The following is a 21,880-nucleotide window of genomic DNA, read 5'->3' as shown; positions in this document are numbered from 1 at the left end:
TTTGTTTTTAAAAAGACGAGAAGCAACATAAATAAGATTGTCTGACGGTATGGAAGGGAAGTAAAAAAAAAAAAAAAAAAAAAAAAACGCGGAGGAGCCAACAACCTACTGAAGGAGGATCGAGGTCACAGACTACCCACCTGACGAAGTAGCCCTCCTGACGGAGATCTCCCCGAAGTGACAAGAACCTCCTGACTGAGATTTCCCCGAAGTGACAAGAATCTCTTGACGGAGATCTCCCCGAAGTGACAGGAACCTCCTGACGGAGTTTTCCCCAAAGTGACAAGAACCTCTTGATGGAGATCTCCCCGAAGTGACAGGAACCTCCTGACGGGGATTTCCCCGAAGTGTCGAGAACCTCCTGACGGGGATTTACCCAGTGTCAAGAACTTCCTGACGGAGATTTCCCCGAAGTGTCAAGAACCTCCGGACGGAGATCTCGCCGAAGTGACAGGAACTTCTTGAAGGAGAGGAGGAAGAAGAGGGCGTCAGCCATCATGTTCAGAAATGAGCCTTAGGTCAGTCACACCCTTAGTTGCAACCTGGATAGCTCGAAGGGCCTTAGATGCCCGTAGATGCAACCTGCTCTGGGCCTTGCTCCGTAAATGCAACTTATATTGTGGGCCTTACCTGCCCTTAGACGTAACCTAACTCCAGCAGACTTTTACCATTAGGGATAATCTGGCCTTGGGCCTTACTATCGAATACGACCTGGATGTTGCGGGCCTTACTCTTGAGTGCAACCTGAGGATTTATATAGGCCTTCCTTGCCCTTAGGTGCAGCCTTTGTCGCAGGCCTTAACCATAGTTGCAGCCTTTGTCACAGGCCTTAACCTTAGTTGCAACCTCACTGGCCTTAGGTGCAACCTGTCTTTCGTACAGGGACTACCTGTCCTTAGGCGCAACATTGCCGGCTCTAGTCTAAGGTCTTTAGGTGCTGTGGCCCTTATTCTCGAAGTCTAGGGCCCCTTAGGTCGTGGCCATTGTTGGGTACGATGCTGCTGCTGCTGCGTTTGCTCTTGGGCGAGGGGGAATGGGGGGGGGATCCTTTTGTAATGTGTACCTAGCGTAGTGCCAAGCTGTAGTTTCCTTTCAGTTGTGAACCCCCACACCCCCTTAGCCGCCCCCACTTCTCCATTTCCTCCTTCGCAACCTCCTCTACCTCCTCTCCCACCACCTCCTCTCCCACCACCACCTCTTCTCCCACCGCCACCTCTTCTCCCACCACCGCCTCTTCTCCCACCACCACCTTCTTTCCCACCACCACCACCTCTCCCACCACCACCTTCTTTCCCACCACCACCACCTCTCCCACCACCACGTCCTCCTCCTCCACCTCTTCCTCCTCCACCACCTCCTCTCCCACCATCACCACCTCCTCCTCTTCCACCACCACCTAACCCACCACCATCTCTTCCTCCTACTCCACCACCTCTTCATCCTCTTCCTCCTCCTCCTCCTCCTCCTCCTCCTCCTCCTCCTCCTCCTACTACCTCCTCCTTCCCCCCCACTCCTTTGTCTCTACTCGTCTTTTCGCCCGTGTCCACACACCCACACTTTTCCTCCTCTCTTCTCTCTTTTCCTCCTCTCTTCTCACTTTTCCTCCTCTCCATTCCCTTCTCTTCTTGTACCTACTTGTCTTCTGTCTTTCTCGTTTTTTCATGATTTCTTTACGCCTTCCATTTGTTCTCTCGTCTGTCTCTTTTGTTCTTATCTGTCCACCCGTCTCTCTCTCCCCTCTACTCTCTCCCCCTCTCCTCTCTCCCCCTCTCCTCGCCCCTCTACTCTCTCCCCCCTCTCCTCGCCTCTCTCCTCTCCCCTCTGCTCTCTCCCCCTCTCCTCGCCTCTCTCCTCTCCCCCTCTCCTCCTCTCCTCGCCTGTCTCCTCTCCCCCTCCCCTCGCCTCTCTCCTCTCCCCTCTACTCTCTCCTCTCTACTCACTCCCCCTCTCCTCCCCTCTACTCTCTCCCCCTCTTTTTGCCTCTCCTCTCCCCTCTACTCTCTCCCCCTCTCCTCTCCCCTCTCCTCTCTCCTCTACTCTCTCCCTCTCTCCTCTCCCCTCTTTCCTCTCCCCTGTACTCTCTCCCCCCTCACCTCGCCTGTCTCCTCTCCCCTCTACTCTCTCCCCCTCTCCTCGCCTCATCTACTCCCTTTTTTCCTCATCTCCTCTCTCTCCTCGCCTCTCACTCCATTCCCCTCTCCTTTTCTCTTCTTTCATATTTTCTTTCTCGCTTCCCCCTTCCTTCCTTCTTTCCCTCACATTTCTCACTGCAGTTTTTCTCCCCAGTTGATTTCCTTTACATATGTCTTCTCCCCGTGTCTTTTCACCCCCTTCACGTATCCTTCGTTTTTGACCCTCTCTCTCTCTCTCTCTCTCTCTCTCTCTCTCTCTCTCTCTCTCTCTCTCTCTCTCTCTCTCTCTTCTCTCTCTCTCTCTCTCTCTCTCTCTCTCTCTCTCTCTCTCTCTCTCTCTCTCTCTCTCTCTCTCTCTCTCTCTCTCTCTCTCTCTCTCTCTCTCTCTCTCTCTCTCTCTCTCTCTCTCTCTCTCTCTCTCTCTCTCTCTCTGATGCTTTTCTCAAATCTGGTGTCCTCCCCCCTTCCCTTCCATCGCTAGCCCCCCTCCCCCCACTACCCACATGCCCACTCCCCTTCCCGATTTTTTTTTTTTTATCTCAGATCGCCTTTTCTTCCCCTTCTTCCTTCTCTTTTTTCCCCTTCCCTATTTTCCCTCTCCTCTTTTCTCTCATCTCCCCTTCTCTTCCATTTCCTGTCTTCTCCCTCCTCTCTTCCTCCTTCTCCTGTCTTCTCTTGAGTCTTTCTCCTTCACCCTCCACCCATCTCTCTCTCTCTCTCTCTCTCTCTCTCTCTCTCTCTCTCTCTCTCTCTCTCTCTCTCTCTCTCTCACTTTCTCTCTTGTGTAATGGTGTTTTCCCACATAAACTCGCTTCGTCTCCACAGTCTCCCTTCCCCGCCAATAATCTCCCTTCTGTTTCCACCTCACTTGCCATTTGTCCCTCACGTTCTCCCCTCTCCCCTCTTTTCTCTCCCCTCTCCCCTCTCTCCTGTCTTCTTTCACTCCTGCCTGTTGCTTTCTCATTCCAATACTCTCCCCCAAACTCTTCCCCCTCTCCCACTCCCCTACAACCTTCTCATTCTCATCTCTCCTTCCCCCCCCCTTTCTCCGTCTCCTTTCTTCTCACCCCCGTGTATCCCCTTTCCTGCTCCCACTTCTCCTGCTCTCCCCCTCCCACCTCTCCCTCCCTTTGCTCCCCTCCCCGCCCGTGGTTTTTTCTCTGGTCCCCCTTCCCCCCACCACCACCACCGCACTGCTCCCCTCCCTCCCTCCCCCCCTCCCGGCCTCCGTCCCCCTTGCTTGTTGCTTGGGGGTGCGGGGACTCGGGTTGGGGGGGCCCGGGCGGGGCCGGGCCGGGGCCCTTGTCAGCTGCTGCTTCTAAGACGGTTTTTGGTCTTTGCAGGGAGGCGGAGGGCGGCTTGAGCGCTCCCTGGCCCCTAACCCTGTGGCAGCAGCAGCGGCGGCGGCGGCGGCGGCGGCGACGCCAACGGGGCTGGAGGAATGGCCCCTCGGGGACGAGGGCCTAGCAGCCCTCTTTAGGGCCTCTTCGGGAGGCGCTCCTGGCGGCGACGAAGGCGGAGAGGACGAAGTGGGAGGAGGTGGTGGAGGAGGAAGTGGTGGTATTGGTGGAGGAGGAGGAGGAGGAGGAGGAGGAGGAGGAGGACCGTTGTTGTTGGAGGACGGGTCGTTGTACAGCGGGAGCCCCGAGAGGCCCTGGATCTGTGGCTGCGGCAGCGCCTTCCGCGAGAAGTTCCTCTTGAATCGGCACATGCTCAGCCACCTGGACGAGCGCCAGTTCCGGTGCCGGCTGTGTCCGGCCATGTACAACCGGAAGGATGTGCTCACTGCGCATGTCAAGCGGAAGCACCCGGACGCGGGTGCTCCGCTCACCACCTAGACCTGCTTCCCTCTGCTGCTGCTCCTACGTCTCCAGAAGATCTGCTCTTCCTTCTGTGTCTACAGAACACCAGCTGCTCTTCCCCCTGCTTGCCTCTCTACGTCTGCTCAACACCTGCTCCTCCTGCGTCTCCTCAAAATCAGCTCAACTTTCTACGTCTGCTCAATACCTGCTTCTGCTCCTCCTGCGTCTACAAAACATCTGCTCGCTCTCCCTGCGTCTACAGAACATCTGCTCTCCGTTCTACGTCTGCTCAATACCTGCTTCTGCTGCTCCTGCGTCTACAGAGCTACACCTGCTCTTACTCCTGCGTCTTCTGAACACCTCGTTTTTCTGCGTCTGCTCAACACCTGCTCCTCCTGGTGTTCCCCCCATAAACCCCATACCTTGCCATTTCCCTCTATATCTCTTGTACTACTTCCCCCCATTTGCTTTCTGTTTATCTCTTCCTCCTCTCTATCTCTCTCTTCTCTCTCTTCTCTCTCTCGCTCTCTCTCTCTTTCTCTCTCGCTCTCGCTCTCTCCTTTCTCGTTCCCCTCAGTGCCCCCTTTCCCCTCGTTTTCCGTATCTGCATTTCTAAACGCCTCGGCTACTCTTCCTCCCCGCCCCTTTCCCCTTCCCCACATTCCCTCAAGCCCCCACCCACCTCCCTCTCCTGCCTCTCACCCTTCTCATCATTCTTTATCCTTCTCTTTACTCTCTTTTCCATCTTTTGCTTCCTCCTCTTTACTCTTTTCTCTGCTTCCCTTTCCTCAGTCACCTTTCTCGTTCCCCTTCCCTACTCTCTTTTGTTGATGCCCTCTCTTCTTCCCTCATCACCTCTCCTCTTTCATCCCATGTCTCTTCCCTCCTCTTTCTTCCCTCACCCCTCTACTTCATGTCTTCTTTTACACCCCACCCATCTCTTCCCCACCTTTAACTCTCCCAAACTCCCCTCTTCATCCATCCTCCTCGTCTCCCCTCATCTTCCTTCCCCATCTTCCCTTCTTATCTCCCCTTCTCGCCTCCCCTTCTCACCTCCCCCTGCCGTCTCCCCTTTCCTTCTCCCCTCATCATCTCTCCCAAACATCTCCCCTTCGCATCTCCCCTCTCTAGCTTCTCCCTCTCCCCTCTAACTCTCCCCTCTCCCACTCCCTTCTCTCACTTCCATCTCCCACTCCCCTCTCCCACTCCCTTCTCCCTGTCCTCTCTATCTTTTCATCTTTCCTTCTCTCCCCTCCTCTCTCCCTTCTCCTCTCTCCCCTTTTTGGATCTCTCGTTCCATCAGTTTAGGTCACCTCGTCCCTCCTTGTTTTCACTTTTCCCCCTCGTCCCTATTGTCTCCTTTTCCCACCATCCTCCTCGTCTTCCTCCTCCTCCTCCTCTTCCTCGCATAACACCGCCCAATTATTTTTTATTTCTTGTTTCTTCACTCTCTTTCCTGCCTCCTCCGTTGTCCCCCTTTGTCCTATTTTGTACCGGTTTCCTTCTGTCCTATTTTCTTTCTTTTCCTCTATTTTATATATAATCTAGAGTGACTCCCTAGTCGAGCGGGTTAGGGCGTCGTTACTTGCGACGAAGGTCGAGGTGATGGTGGTTTGAAACCTGCCCCCGGCGAAGTTGAACCAAGGGCATGGTTCATTAAATTCCACGCTACAAAGTCCTCTGTAAGGGGCACCGTCCTAGCCTCCGTATAGGGGGAGCTTGTGACGCTAAACCAAATCATCATTATCATGATGACTCGTTCACCACATTTTTCGTCACTTTTTTTTTTCTTTGGACAACATTTCCCCCATTGCCCATCATTCCTCAGATATACCCGTGTTACTCAGTATCACACATACACACACACACACACACACACACACACACACACACACACACACACACACACACACACACACACACACACACACACACACACTTTATCGCACATTCCACCTGTCTGCACTCATTCCACTTAATTCCACTCCTGTCCATTCCCACCAGGGGAATCTCGCTTAACCACCCATTGTGGTCTACATTCCATTCCCCCCCCAAAAAAAGCATAATTCTACTCCTATATATCACGTAATCCTTACATAACGTTCATTCCACTCGACACTTTGAGTTCGTAAACTTTTTAGATCTCTTAGGATTCAGACCACAGACCGAGTCTTAAGACCGTGCTGCACGTTCAGGTCATACTGTGTGTCTAGACCACAGAGCACAACGCTCAGACCACACCCGCTTCCTAGGTCGTCATACGTAAGTCAAACCTATATACATATGGTCTGCCTAGACCCCAGATTTCAGACCTGAGACTCCCAGGAGCGGTGTATTGTATATTCACTCGTATCCCTCTTTTGGAACCCAGAAGTCTTTTTTCCTTTATTATACATCACTAAGTCATCCATGTTGGGTGCTACGCCTTCCTGCATCAACTCCCGGAATCCCTTGTTCTTGGACTTGACGTGTTCTTCGTGTGGCCTCAAGTCACCAGCCGCAGCCACGTCACCCCTGCAACAATCGGCTGTTTTAACCCATTCAACTCCGATGACAAGATGTCTTGTCATTTGGTCAAATAAAACAAAAAATCATAAAACACCAAAATGTTTGATCAAACACCAGAAAAATATGACGTCAGTCCTCGAGGACTGACGTCATATTTTTCTGGTGTTTGATCAAACATTTTGGTGTTTTATGATTTTTTGTTTTATTTGACCAAATGACAAGACATCTTGTCATCGGAGTTGAATGTTGTTAAGAGAAGATAACTTTATGGATAGGGATGATAGGTGGTAACAAACATGGAACTGCCTAGTCTAGGCCTTATGGTCTTTTGCAATCTACCCCATTCTTCTGTTCTTATGCTCTCTATCGCGTCTCTCAAACTTTTGTCTGGTCTCTGTCCTTCACGCTTCCCGTGTCTTAGCGTCCAGTCAGTAACATGCTCCATCTGTCGTGTCTGAGCCTTTATTAAGGTCTTTATAAAGGTCCTTCGGTCATTTGCCGTCACTCTCCCAGACCTTTGTTACCCTTCAATCCCATCCTTCCCTTCAATCTGTGACCCCTTCCCATCCCTTCCCTGCCTTCCATACCCATCTCGTTCTAAGTACCCCATCAGATATCTATCGGCCTCCGGCGAAGCCTCTTCTCAAATTTCCTTGTGCAGCTTTTAAAGTTTTGGCACTGTTGGTCAATTATTTTTTATCCTTAGCAACCTAAGCACCTTTTTTTTTTTTAACTTTATTCATATCCCCCTTGTCCCCACTCCACCTGCCCCCTCCCCCCTCCCCATACACAAACGCCCAAGCCCCCATGTGCTAACATATACTTCTTATCCTTATTTCGCTTCGTTATCCACAACGTTTTCCTAAGGATAGAAATGCATGTCAACTGTGGACGATGGCACTTGTCAGCCCACGTGATGACATCCCACTCTTGTCAGCAAATGACTCCTCAGTTCATAGTACCTAACGTCAGCCCGTATCCTACCTGTACAGGTCAGCCAACACTTGTGTAAGTCAGCCCACGCTGTAGTACGTCAGCCCACAACTTGCCTACAGATGTCAGCCCACACATATCCTGCACGTCAGCCTATACGCGAGTCTGTACGCTTCCTATACGCGCTAGCTGCCTCCCCACATCCTCCATCATATCCCTGCAGACACCACCACCACGAGCCCACACTCCCTCCCACCCGCAGCCAACACCCACAGCTCTTCCAGCACGCCTCTCCCCCTTCCTCACCCCCTGACCTACCTCGTCCTCCTTCTCCTCCTCCTCCTCCTCCTCCTCCTCCTCCTCCTCCACCTCCTCCTCCACTTCCTTCTTCTCCACCGTCCAATGCCACCCTCCACCTGAAGAGAATGTTAGCTTACATGGTACCTTTGTCCGCCTGCATCTCTTTCCCGAAGTGGGAGGGAGAGAGAGGATGGCTGGCTGGCTGGCTGGCTGGCTGGCTGGGTCTTCTTGATGTAGCATCCCCCCTTCTTCGGCAGGCTTGGCAACGTGTTTGCATCCCGTCCCTCCTTTCCTCCCTTTCCTTCTTCTCTTCCTTCCTCTGGTCCTCCCTTCCTCCCTTCATTCTTCCCTCCTTCTCTTCCTCCCTTCCTCTGGTCCTCCCTTCATCCCTCCCTTCCTCTGGTCCTCCCTTCATCCCTCCCTTCCTCTGGTCCTCCCTTCATCTGGTCCTCCCTTCATCCCTCCCTTTCTCCATTCCTCCTTCTCTCCCTTCATCCCTCCTTCCCTCTCCCATTCCCTCCCTCCATCCCACTCTCCATTCCTCCCCCCTCCCTTCGCACGGCAGCGGCGCGAGATTGCCTAAGAGGATAGAAGCGCTGGTAAACTACGGTCCATAACGACCAACCCTTCCTCCTTCTCCCCACCCACCCCTCTTCTACTACAGTCCCAGCGCGCGCACATTACTTCCCAACCCGACCCAGATCGACCTCCTCGTCTCGTCCCCTCCCGCCGAAGAACACCTCACCTACCTGACGCAGCGCGGCGCCCCTCGAGGTGTATTGCCTCTCTCAATCCCGCCTCTTTCTTGGGCTCAGTGGCCCTCGTCATTCTTCCTCATCCTCATCCAGTCTTCCCTCTTCGGGTGCAATCCACTTGGAGCCTATGGGGGGGGGGCGGTGTTGTCGATGTCGGTTTTGTTGATGCTGCTGCTGCTGTTGTTGGGTGTGTGCCTCCCGGATAATACCACCCGGGTTCCGGAGGAATTCGGTCTGACTTCAGACCCTCCACCCCGGATATATTGTGGTCGTGTCGGTGTTCCTCTTGGATCGGGCTTTCCCCTCACCTTCCGCAGGAGGTTTTCTTTCTACTTACCCCCGAGGAAGGTCTTCCCGACACCGTAGGCAGGCAGACTCAGTTGTGGCAGGCGGCGGCAGACGATTTTATTCAGATGAAGGACTAATCTGAATGGGATTATTCGAGATCGAGACCCCAAATATATATATATATATATATATATATATATATATATATAATGAATCCAGGGCAGTAGGCGGGATACAGGGATGACCCGCCATCCATGAGGAACTTAAATGAGAGGGAGGAAAGGGGTGGTAGAGGGAAGTGGGAGTGGGTACGTGCCTTTGACTTGGCTACCTCCCTTATAAGAGGGAAAAAGCTCTTGGTGTATGTACAGTATGTATATATATATATATATATATTTAAGGAGGTATGGGCAAAATCTTGTCACACCAATTAAAATTCACCTTCGTAATATTCGATGTCATTTTCATTATGAGAAGACGTATTTCATTCTTAATGTGACTACTGTGTGGGGAAATGTATCGAAATAGTAATCAGTAAAATGTATATTTTATAATAACTTTCTAAGGATGCTTAAATTATTTTGCAAACGACTGAAAGTTGAGAAAATGTACGATTCTGTGCCCAACTCCTGCTAAAAAGGTGTATGTATATATATATGTATATATATATATATATATATATATATATATATATATATATATATATATATATATATATATATATATTTAAGATTATTTCAGACAAATGAGAGAGAATGTGGGTGGGGAAGGGCAAACGAAGATGTGTTAGGAATAGAGTTTATTGCCCTAACGTTGCGACCAACTTGGTCTTCTTCAGAGGACTACAGCATTACAGACGGATCACAATTCTTATATTCGTAGTGAGAGGGAACCCGCCAAGGTATGAGCGTCATGTTTTCCCTTTGGCTAACGATTTAATTATTAGGACACTTGCTGCTTTCGAGAGGCATTTAAATCCGTCTCTGTCGTTGTTGTTCTTGTTGGTGGCGATATGTGCAGCTTCCACAGTTTTTCTCATTTTCTTCTCAAATCCCTCGTGTAGAATTTCTGCGTTGTTCCAATCAGGTAGATGTCCACATTTGTCCAGGTGACGAACCAGGGAGTTAGATGTTCTATGAGCCCTGAGATCGTTTTTGTGCTCATTCAAGCGTTTATTGAACCCTCGACCTGACTCACCGAAATAAGATGATGGACAACCGTTGCATGGAATACGGTAAATGACACTGAGATTATTACGCATATTATTATGTTTCTTAAATATTTTTCCTATTTTATTGGAAGATATTTTTGCTATATTTATTCCACCTTTTAACAAATAATCATCAATAGCTATGGTGTTTATAGAATTAGGGACAGAAATAAAATGAGACTTATCCTTTCCCGGGGTCCGGACGTTTGAGCCATCGTAGATCTTCTTGGCTTTCCTCGTTGTCCTGGTGATCAAACCTCCGGGGTATTTCAGCTTCCTAAAGGTATTCTTGATGTAAGTAAGTTCATCCTCTAGGAATTCTTCACTGCAGATACGAAAAGCTCTGAGAAAGAAACCTATTAGAACACCCGTTTTAACACGTCTGCTGTGTGCTGAAAAATAATGGACAAAGTCGTCCCTATTGGTGGGTTTCCTGTACACCGAGAAACTTACCTGTTGAGAACCTCTGTGTATCAACGTGTCTAAAAATGGTAAATTACACTCTTTTTCTAGTTCAACTGTGAATTGAATGTCTTTATTCACAGCGTTGAGTCTTCTCAACTTATTTTCTATATTAGTTCTTTTTGGCATCACCAAAAATAAGTTGAGAAGACTCAACGCTGTGAATAAAGACATTCAATTCACAGTTGAACTAGAAAAAGAGTGTAATTTACCATTTTTAGACACGTTGATACACAGAGGTTCTCAACAGGTAAGTTTCTCGGTGTACAGGAAACCCACCAATAGGGACGACTTTGTCCATTATTTTTCAGCACACAGCAGACGTGTTAAAACGGGTGTTCTAATAGGTTTCTTTCTCAGAGCTTTTCGTATCTGCAGTGAAGAATTCCTAGAGGATGAACTTACTTACATCAAGAATACCTTTAGGAAGCTGAAATACCCCGGAGGTTTGATCACCAGGACAACGAGGAAAGCCAAGAAGATCTACGATGGCTCAAACGTCCGGACCCCGGGAAAGGATAAGTCTCATTTTATTTCTGTCCCTAATTCTATAAACACCATAGCTATTGATGATTATTTGTTAAAAGGTGGAATAAATATAGCAAAAATATCTTCCAATAAAATAGGAAAAATATTTAAGAAACATAATAATATGCGTAATAATCTCAGTGTCATTTACCGTATTCCATGCAACGGTTGTCCATCATCTTATTTCGGTGAGTCAGGTCGAGGGTTCAATAAACGCTTGAATGAGCACAAAAACGATCTCAGGGCTCATAGAACATCTAACTCCCTGGTTCGTCACCTGGACAAATGTGGACATCTACCTGATTGGAACAACGCAGAAATTCTACACGAGGGATTTGAGAAGAAAATGAGAAAAACTGTGGAAGCTGCACATATCGCCACCAACAAGAACAACAACGACAGAGACGGATTTAAATGCCTCTCGAAAGCAGCAAGTGTCCTAATAATTAAATCGTTAGCCAAAGGGAAAACATGACGCTCATACCTTGGCGGGTTCCCTCTCACTACGAATATAAGAATTGTGATCCGTCTGTAATGCTGTAGTCCTCTGAAGAAGACCAAGTTGGTCGCAACGTTAGGGCAATAAACTCTATTCCTAACACATCTTCGTTTGCCCTTCCCCACCCACATTCTCTCTCATATATATATATATATATTTATTTATAAGCATAAAGGTTTTGATTCCGAACACTTAGTGTAAAAGTTTAACTTCCAGCTAAGCTCTTATTCCTGGAAGGTCCTTAGATTTTTTTTTCTTTTTTCGTTTATTAGTCGTTTTCCTAGTCCAATAGGATTACTTTCGTTTCTTTCCCCCTAGAGTTTTGTGGTTGTCTTTGAACATAGCACGCGTGGTTCCATCCCCCTGTGTAGGAATTTTTAATGTATTTACATAAGTTTGCTTCGAGTGACGTCATGTCGCTTGCAGAGGTGGTTGGCAGATTTGGGCATCCAACTGAAACGCATATGCAGACTTGTTTTCATGTTTATTCGTTTATACATCACTATTTTATATATTTCTTGATATAATAATTTGTTTTTTTGTACATTTCTATATTTGCTCTTCCATTGCTTAGGTAGAAAGTCGTATGTCGTTGGATTTTAATCACTACATTGTGGGTCCCTACGTTCGAGGTGGTTCTGATATCTTGTGAGGCCTGAGTTGGGCCAGGAAGTTTGTTCACACAAGAAGACAAGAATGTGGAGGTGCCTTTGTCCATCCTGGAGGAGGTTTGGCCTTGGCAGCAAAAGAACACCTCCTCACAACTTTTTCACCTCCCTTCCCCTCCAAGCCCGCGTACCCGTTTACCTCTTCATCACAGTGACGTTATTTTTTCAATAAATATTTACTTTCATGGCAAACAGCACTCTGTTTTGATCAGCCAAATGAGTGGCTTCAGGTCTTGATCTTTTAAAACAATGGTGTGGTTACATTTGTTCTCCCTTGATGAATGAATTCGACTGTTTTGGGGTAGAATATGAAAAGAAAAGACGTTACCTTGTTGAAGGGGTGAGCGTGGCTGGCTGTTGGCCGTCGTTCTCTATGCCCTCTGCTACTGGATGTGACCCCCCCCCCCGGCCCCCACCCGGCCTCGCTTTGCTGCTTCGCTAGCCTCGCTAGGTTGAGGTTTTTCTTTTGTAACCTCTCGCGCTCTCCTCTTTCTCCTCTTTTGCCTTCGTCCTCCTCCTGTTCTTCCTCCTCTTCCTTTGCCTTATCTTCTTCCTCAACCTTATTATCTTCCTCCTCTTTTACCGTCGTCTTCCTCCTCTTCTTCCTCCCCCTCCTTTGCCTTATCCTCTTCCTCCTCCTCCTCCGCTGCCTTATCCTCTTCCTCCTCTTCCCTCTCACCCTTCATCTTCTTCCTCATCTTTCATATGCTCTTCCCTTTCCTCCTTCTACTCCTCTCCCTTCTCTCCCTCCTCTTCCTCTTCTTCCTTCACTTCTTCCTCTTACCTCTCCTGACCCACCTCTTATCTTTCTTAACCCTCCTCTTGATCCTCTTTCTCCGTCCACTCATAACTCTCCTCTTCTCCCGTCCCTTACCCCCCCTCTTTCACTGTTCCCCCTCTTTGATGCCGGCCAGCCCCCCCACTTTATTCCGATTTATTGTGCTCCCCCATTCCCCTAACTCTCTCCCATCCCCATCCTTGAGGATCCTCAAATTCTCTCCCACATTCCCGTCTTCTCCCTCTTCCTAACTTCCTCCTCCTCTCCTCCCGCAATGCCGCCGCCCCACCATCCTTTCTACCTTCCTTCCCTCCCTCCCTCTCTTACTCTTTCCTTCCGTCTCTTTCACTTTCTATTTCTCCCTCCTTTTTACGTCAACACCATTCGTACTGGGAGATACTCTACATTTTCTTCTTCTTGTCGCCAGCTGGTTTTGGTTTTGTTCACCTCCCTGGTACCCGATCCATAGTCACGTTCCGACTGCAACGGTTAAACATCTTCAGTCCATTCCACTGATGCCAATTCCCGTCCTTTCACTGCGCTGTCCAGTGACAAACTCCCACTCCTACTCCTTGACCATCACCATGACCTCAGGCATGCACTTGCACACACACACACACACGCACACGCACACACACACACACAAATACACACACGCAGTGTGGAAACCATTACTTAATATTATCTGGAACCCACACTCACAGTTCCTCTCACCTTTTTCCTTCTCTTTCTCTTTCCTTCTCCTCCCTTTTCTACCGTTCCGCACTTCCCCACCCTTTCCCCTTGCTTGTCCCTTGTTGTTCTCTCACTCTCTTTCTCTATCTCTTTATCAATTAAAATGTCTAACTGTTTATCCCCTGTCTTTACTTCTCCCTCCTTTCCTTCATCCCTCCCTCCTGTCTTCCATCCTCCCATCTTTTCCTTTTCTCCCCCCCTTTGCCCTACCCCATCGTTGCTCCTCTTACATATTCGCCTTCCTACATATTACAACGGTCTTCGCCTTCCTTTACACATCCCACCCCTTCACAGCACCTAGCTGATATTTTCTTCTTCATATATACTGTACATTCATATATATATATATATATATATATATATATATATATATATATATATATATATATATATGATAGAGATTACAGAGAATTAAACATTTCTATTGTTGCAATATCCGTACTTTTTTTGTGGTGTGGCTTCCAGGGACAGGCACCATGAAGGCATTCCAGGTCTAGGTAGGGCCAGCCAATTGTGGCACAGTGCCACGTCTCCGCGTGACTTGTGTCATATGGAAGTCATGGGGTCCCGCTCGTGGGGCACCTTCGGCGTGAGGGCCACGTCAGACGCGCCTCCGGGAGGAGGCTGTGCTCAGGGGCGTTTCGGAATCTGAGGCATTTGTCTCGAGATATTGTGAAGAATGAGGAGTTGTTTGTCCGGTGTTTGTTCGTACGCGCGCCCGCGGGTGTGTGTGTGTGTGTGTGTGTGTGTGTGTGTGTGTGTGTGTGTGTGTGTGTGTGTGTGTGTGTGTGTGCCATTTATCATTGGATGCAGCTGACACGCATCTATTTATTTAAATATTCATTGCACATTATTGACGAGTTTGTGCAGACGCGACCATGTCAAAGGTCTTCTGGAAGTCCATATAACGCGTTTGAGTGTGCGTGCGTTCGTGCGTGTGTGTCTGCTTACGTTAAGTGATTCGTTTGAATCTAGTATGATCTGCATTAGATCGGAGTTAACCTTTCTGGGATCCACAGAGAGACGAGAGTAGTCAGCCTCTTTAAAATCACAATTTTTTCCTTAACTCGCATAAGAATGAGGAAGCCATTTGGAGTAAAGCTATGGTAGTTCTGAAAGTTCTACTCCCCAACTCCCCTTCCCTCTCTTCCACTGTTGTACTTAGCTTTCTGTCAGGGCCATTGCAGATACTGTGATATAGGAACACTGGATTGTTAGTTTGGAGGCTTCTCAAGTTTTCAAATAGAATAATTAAGGCCGATAGGTTGGATTGCAGCTATGATACTTAAGATGAATTGTGAGAGCCCTATACCGGTATAATTTGTATCAAACGTATTCATGCCTGCATGTATGCCCCTGTATATTTTTTGATATATTTATCCATGCGTGCGAGATTTGACTGCAAAACGTTAAGACTTGAGGAATGACGTCATGTCGATGTTTATGTCGAGTGGTTGAATATATATCATTTGAGTAAGCAAGATGTCGTCGAGAAAATAATCGAAAAACAATTTCCAGATCCTTTTTTCCAAAATATTGATTTTGATATTGATATTTTCCAACATGGAATTGAAATCCATGTTGACGTCCATTTGTCGAAGATGAATGAATCAATGAACTTGCAAGTGTCATCTATAGTGACGTCACATTTGAACTCATGGACTTAGATTCGTTTGTTATGACGTAATCGATTCTGGATTAATATTGACGTCATTAAGCCTGGATTAAGCCAGTAGTGAGGGTCAGTAGTGACAGGGTCCCAGGTTAAGCTTGGAGTAAGAATTTGCACGCCGAAGGCAAGGACTGTGTGTAGGTAAATCTTCCAAAAACACGAATAAATAGTTCGCAGTGTGGTATAGTAAAGTGACTAGCTGTTTATAGGTAGCTTGAGAATGGAGGATCAATGGGCGATAATGTTCTCTAGGTAGGGCTAGTCCTTGGGTGACGAGAAAGTGCCTTGATGTATCTTCCGTGTATGCGTGATGGGTGTGTGGGACAGGTGGGGTGAGCGGGAGAGGTGGCAAGGGCCGTTGGCGGAGAGGAGCAGTAACGGTCGTGGGGCGGAGTGCGCGGGATATTGAGCTTAAATAATTGTTTATTATTATATATGCCACCTTTTTCCTCCCCTCCCCCTAATATATGGGATTAAACGCCCCAATATTGTATGTACGGGCCGTACATACATAATTACTGAGACAAATTTCTTGTGCTTGCTTGCGTGTTATGTAGTTAAACACAATATGTAATGGAATTCGAGACATCATAATGAAATTTTACGTTCTTTCTGTTGGTCTTTCAGCAGACTTACAGATAGGGTGCGATTTTAAGACAAAACATTTATTCAATACTTTTCGTTATATACAGGTAAATCCTACTTTATTCTTATTTTGTTCAAGTGATTCTCGATTTTAGTATTCTTTTTACAGTGTTCAGTTGAATTTGATGTGGATGATGATTTGATTTAAACTGCGCGGTAGCACGCACGCTCGCACATCATGTAGACCAAAGTTGGGGGAAGATGGGATTGTACTTAGTCAAAACAAAAACTTTATTTGATTTAGGTAATAATATGATTATTTTTAGTATTATGATTAATTCTACTCTTGTCATGAGTATCCTTAAACCTATTATCATTATTATTATTATTAATAATATTATGATTAATGTCATGATCAATATAAGACTGTGGCATACTTAAGTGACTACTTTGGGATGGTGACCAACAACTTGTAGAAATTTATTCTGGTTAATTTTTGACGATTTTATTCAATTAAGGGACAGGCTTATGTGTGTACATATATATATATATATATATATATATATATATATATATATATATATATATATATATATATATATATAATATATATATATATATATATATATATATATATATATATATATATATATAATACAGCTGTACAGGAAACGATCAATTACTATATTGGACTAAACAATATGACACAGAGGATGATGCCTTTTGGAACACTGGCAAGGAGAGGACTGGAAACAGTTGATACCCCTGTGTATTCAGTAGTGTTGTGCATAAGAACTATTTCCTGTTGTTTTAATACACAGATTTGTCAGTATGGGCCTGCCATCATCGTGTTTTTATTGTTATTATTGTTATCATCGATATTATTATTATCGATATTATTATTTGGTAAGCTTGAGTAATGGTAGTTTATGTACACCTGCCCTCCGTGATAGCCATTTTGTCCCAAGGTCCTTTGTGCTGAATAAAGTCGCCGGGTATTGGCTAGAGGAAGATTTTAAAATATATATCACCGTACTGAAGTTGTGTATATATATATATATATATATATATATATATATATATATATATATATATATTGTATGCGTAAACTAATCTTGTCCAAAGCTGAAATTTGGAGAGTGGGGCGATCTGTGAGAGTTCCTTGTGGGGGGAACCCCCCCCCCCCACTCCCAAATATCCCACTTCATCATAGTCAAATTCAGACCAAAGACAAAAGCCGAACGTGGCATATTTATGAAAAAAGATCATGATGTTCAAAGTATAGGGGGTTAGGGAGGGGAAGAAGGGTTGGGGAGAGGGGTTAGGGAGGGGATATGGGAATTGGGGAACGAAGACTCCAATCAGGTTGGATGATGGGCAGGATTGCCTTCAATAAACGAGTGGCGAGATAATTGATGTGTTTGTTTTTCGCATACCTTCCTATGCTTTTTCGTGCCAAATTGACGTCGAGATGATTCTAAATGTTACCAAGTACAAAAAGTCTAGTCCTAATTTAGTTTATTAAAATTCTTTTTATTTATGACATCTCTCGCAGTCAAATGTACACCTATAAAGGTATTAATCCACTCTTAGACGCCTCGTGGTCACACAGTACACTTGAAAGCTGGCACCCACAAAACAAACGCCTTGTGATTAAAATCTCGTGACAGTGAATAGAACAGAGTTTCCCACCCTTTTCCGACCATAGCACCCCCTGTTGTCATGTCTAAGCAGCCCAGCACCCCTATCTTGTTATTAGAAGGATAAAAGAAAGTGAAGTGTACTGCTTGATGATTTATTTTCTTGAGACAAATTGGCAATATTGTTTGTAGAAAAACAAGAACACCCTAGAAAAATAAAATAGCATGGAAAAAGTCAAATATGCACAACTAGGTAATAAATGATACATATATCAATGTGATTTTTGTGTCCATCACTTCCCAGCACCCGCTGTAATTGATTTCAGCACCCGAGGTTGGGAAGCGCTGCTCGAGAATGAAACAAAATTCCAGAACGGGTTAACCGTTATTTGTTTTAATCTGGTTAACGAAGCAGTTTAACCCTCGTGAATAAAAGGTTACAAGATATTTACGTAATATAAACGATAAAGGGTGTATATAGTCGTATCTACAATGCTATAGTTAACTTATTTATTTGAGAACAGCAATATAGGCGAAATCGGCTGTTTTTCTAAAAGAAAAGAAATAAATTTAATGAAAATTGTCATTTAGAGAGATGGGAGAGATGTCAGATGTATTTTCTCGCCATTTCCCAGCGCCTCTGCCCGAAGGGTGGCACTTGTAGCTGTGACAAAGGTGTTGTGTAATGTTATGTGTAGACAGACTCAGCCATGCTTAGCTGGGCGGAATGGTACCACACTAAATTGTTTGGTTTTGTGATAACACGTGGTACTGACAAATGGCAAGTGACAAGAATAGACCACGTCATCAGACCACATAAATATTGTCATTGAGTTTGTTTATATATATATATATATATATATATATATATATGGAAGTGAGTGGGACGAGGAAAGACTGGAGTCTTATTCCGATTTTTATTCTTGACTAGTTTCGCTACAAGCTTGTTCAAAAAATAGTGCTAGAGGCCTAGAAATGGCGTATATGTATTAGTGGATACCTTTCCGAGTGTAAAGGAACTCACACGTTACAAAGGATTACAAAGGCTGAGCATGCCGACAGGAGACCTTTTAGTCCATAACTAGGTCGGATGCGAAAACAATTATAATAATGATAAATAAAATAAATAGAATAAATATTATAATAATATGAATAATGATAAAATAAATGCATAGGTATACTTAAATAATAAACAGGTAAATAGTAAATAATAATCGACAGTTACAGTATATTAAATGAAAAACAGGCAAATAATAATAAACAGACAAATAATAACAAAAAAGAATTACAGCATCTTGCTTAGGTGTTTATCTAAACAAATTTTAAAGCTTCGAATTGAACTACATTGCACTGCCTCTGCAGGAAGTCTATTCCATTCATTAACTACACGGTTGGTGAAGTTGTTTCTACCCACTTCCAAATTAATCTATTTCCTGACAGTTTGAGACCATTATTTCTTGTCGGATTCTCATTCAGTGTGAAAATGTTCTCTTGATGTCAATTCCCCCTTAAAATCTTAAATATCTGTATCAAGGCACCTCTGAGTCTACGCTTTTATAGGGAAAACAGATTCATGTGTTTTAGTCGATTTTCGTATGATTTATTTTTGATATTTGGAATCAGTTTTGTGGCTCGCCGTTGTACTTTTTCCAATAAGATTCGGTGACCAATGAGATTCGGTGACCATACGGAAACAGCATATTCCACATTTGGATGAACTAACGATTTATATAGCTTGTTAATGAGAGATGGACAAAGTCAAAGGATCGCGCAATCAGTCCTAGAATCTTATTTGCTTTCTCAGAGGCTGAAATACACTGCTTAGATGATTTGAGATCGTTACTGATAATTACGTCGAGATCCTTTTCACAATCCACTTATGTTAACGAATTTTCAAATAACTTGTAATCGTACTTACTGTTTTTTTTACCTATGTGCATAACCTTGCATTTACTTGTGTTAAATTTCATTAGCCACTTTTCAGACCATTGCTGTAATTTATCTAAATCTTCTTGAATATCTAATTGATTTAAGTGATACAGTTTTGTATCATTAGCAAATTTGGAGACAATATGTTTTAGTCCGTGGTCTATATAATTTATATATACTATGAATAGAAGTGTCCAAGAACGGAACCCTGAGGAATTCCACTCGTAACATTTTTCCATCTAGAAGTTTTTTTCCATTTAAAACAACTCTGCTTTCGATCATTCAACCAATTACTAGTTCAACTTAATAGACTACCACTTACTCCGTGTGGAGCTAATTTAGTAAGTAGACTTTCGTGGGGGACGGTATCAAAAGCTTTTGCAAAGTCTATATATATTAAATTAAAATTTTTCTTTTGCCATAATTCGAGATCACTGTGTTGTAGAATTCGAGTAAGTCACGCAAGAACGTTTCCATCTGAAACCATGCTGGCTATCATTTATCAAGTAGCCACTTTCTAAATGATGTTCGATATCATCTCTGACGATAGTGTCCATCATTTTTCCTACGATTGAAGTCAAGCTTATAGGCCTGTAGTTAATTTTTTTGGTCACTTTTTTTGAATATGGGAGTAACGTTAGCTAGCTTCCATTCTCTTGGGACATCTCCGGATGTGATGGATTTATTGAAAATAATTGCTAATGGAACAACAATCTCATATTTCATTTCCTTTAAGATTCTTGGATGCCAACCGTCAGGCTCTGGTGTTTTAATAACTTTGAGTTTCTCTATACACCTTTTAATTATTTATTTTGTTATATTTACTGTTGTAAGTTCACTCTAGACTTTTCACAGGTTTCAGTTTGGAGTTCACTTTGAGGAGTTTCGTTTACGAATGACAGAAGAATTATTTAAATGGTAGTGAAAATTAATAATAAATTAATAATAATGATAGCAAAAGAAAAATAATAAAAATGATTTGAACTAAAACAAAAAATGTGGCTAGGAAAGCGTGAGGTTTAGTCCGGGGGTCTGGTACATGGTACGGAGTTCCACACATTGAGGGCATAAGTGGCTGTGACTTTTGCCCACTTTAAGTCTCCTGTCCTTTTGTTTGTGTTTTTGTAATTAGCTACGCGTAGAGATTCGATGATTATTCTTTGTTTTTGCATAGTCCTTGGGCCAAAATGGTGGATTTCTCCCAATCTGGTAAGTGTCATTCTGTGTCTACATGGTTCACGAGAGCTTTTGTCTCGCGGTGGTGTCTAATATCCGCTTTGTGTTTTCTGAGTCAGTTCTCTGTTTGTTTCTCCGAAGTATGCGCTGTCACATCCGATGCAGGGAATTTTGTAAAATATTCTGGCGTCGCTGTGAGGTTTTGTGTTCTTTTTCCTAACCAAGTGTCCGATTTTCTTTCCCGTGTCGTTGACAACTACTAGATCTGAAGGTCTAAGTATCCTACTCAGTGTGCGGGAGAAGCCAGAATTTGGGACCACGATGAAACGCAGGTCTGGTTTTTCTGTATTTACTTTTCTATTTTTGACGATCTGAGCATTCCTTCTGGGTATTTGAGGGTTATAAAGGCTGCGGTGATGTAGTTCAGCTCTTCTGTTAGATGTTCTCCACTACATATGCGGAGGGCTCTGAGGCAGAATCTGATGACTACTGATTTCGTCCGGTCGTCATGGGCCCTGAAAAAGTGAATGTAGTCGTCTTTGTTGGTCGGTTTCCTGTATACCTTGAATTTGGCACTGTTTGCCGACCTGATGATAACAGTGTCTAAGAAAGGTAGTTGTCCATTATTCTCTTCTACAGTGAATTGTATTTTGTCGTCAATGTCGTTTTCTTTGTAAGTCATGAATGTCTGCTGTTGTCTTTTGTGTGATGCAGACGCAGTTGTCAACATAGCGGAACCACTAGGAGTCGTTGGGGATGGTGTGACTAATGTGTTCTTTTTCGAGCATTTCCATGTTTAAAGAGGCTGACACTGCGCTGAATGGAGCTCCCAATAGAAGTCCTTCGTGTTGAAGGTGAAGGAACCAAACTTCATGCACTTCTCATCCAATTCCAAGTTGTCTCGCTTGTTGAGTGGAAGTTTATCGTAGTCGATTTGTTGAATTGCCTCTCTGATGGCCCGAATGGCACCTTCGAATGTAGTGTAAAGACTGACAATGTCGAAGTTGATGAGTTGTTTGTCCGTGAAGTCTATATTGCTCAGTCTGTCGAGTAGATTACCGTGAGACAAAGCCCTCGTAAACCACGTAGACACAGAAGAACACTTACCAGACTGGGAGAAATCCACCATTTTGCTCCCAAGGACTACGCTAATAAAAAACAAAGAAAAATAATCGAATTTCTACACCTAGCTAATTACAACAACACAAACAAGTGGGCAAAAGTTGCAGCCACTTATATCCTCAATGAGTGGAACTCCGTACCATGCACCAAACCCCTAG

General features: G+C 44.9%; 1 protein-coding gene across 9 annotated transcripts in view; it reads left to right on the top strand.

The window, feature by feature from the left end:
* LOC143035073 (uncharacterized) overlaps positions 1 to 21,880 on the top strand; it is a 132,550-nt gene that overhangs the window by 90,016 nt on the left and 20,654 nt on the right. The window contains exon 5 of one of the 9 annotated variants that reach the window (XM_076202202.1): positions 3,476 to 6,483. The exons of the other annotated variants lie outside the window; for them this stretch is intronic. Within the exon in view, the coding sequence (XP_076058317.1) occupies positions 3,476 to 3,970 (495 nt within the window). The 3' untranslated portion in view covers positions 3,971 to 6,483. Of the gene's footprint in view, positions 1 to 3,475; positions 6,484 to 21,880 lie in introns of those variants that run through there. 9 annotated transcript variants of the gene reach the window in all.

The sequence above is a fragment of the Oratosquilla oratoria genome, chromosome 1, assembly GCF_046742065.1.
Source record: "Oratosquilla oratoria isolate Oo_2021 chromosome 1, ASM4674206v1, whole genome shotgun sequence".
In the NCBI taxonomy this organism is placed as follows: Eukaryota; Metazoa; Arthropoda; class Malacostraca; order Stomatopoda; family Squillidae; genus Oratosquilla; species Oratosquilla oratoria.
Note: the sequence above shows the minus strand (reverse complement) of the source record. Positions and strands in the feature narration are given on the sequence as shown.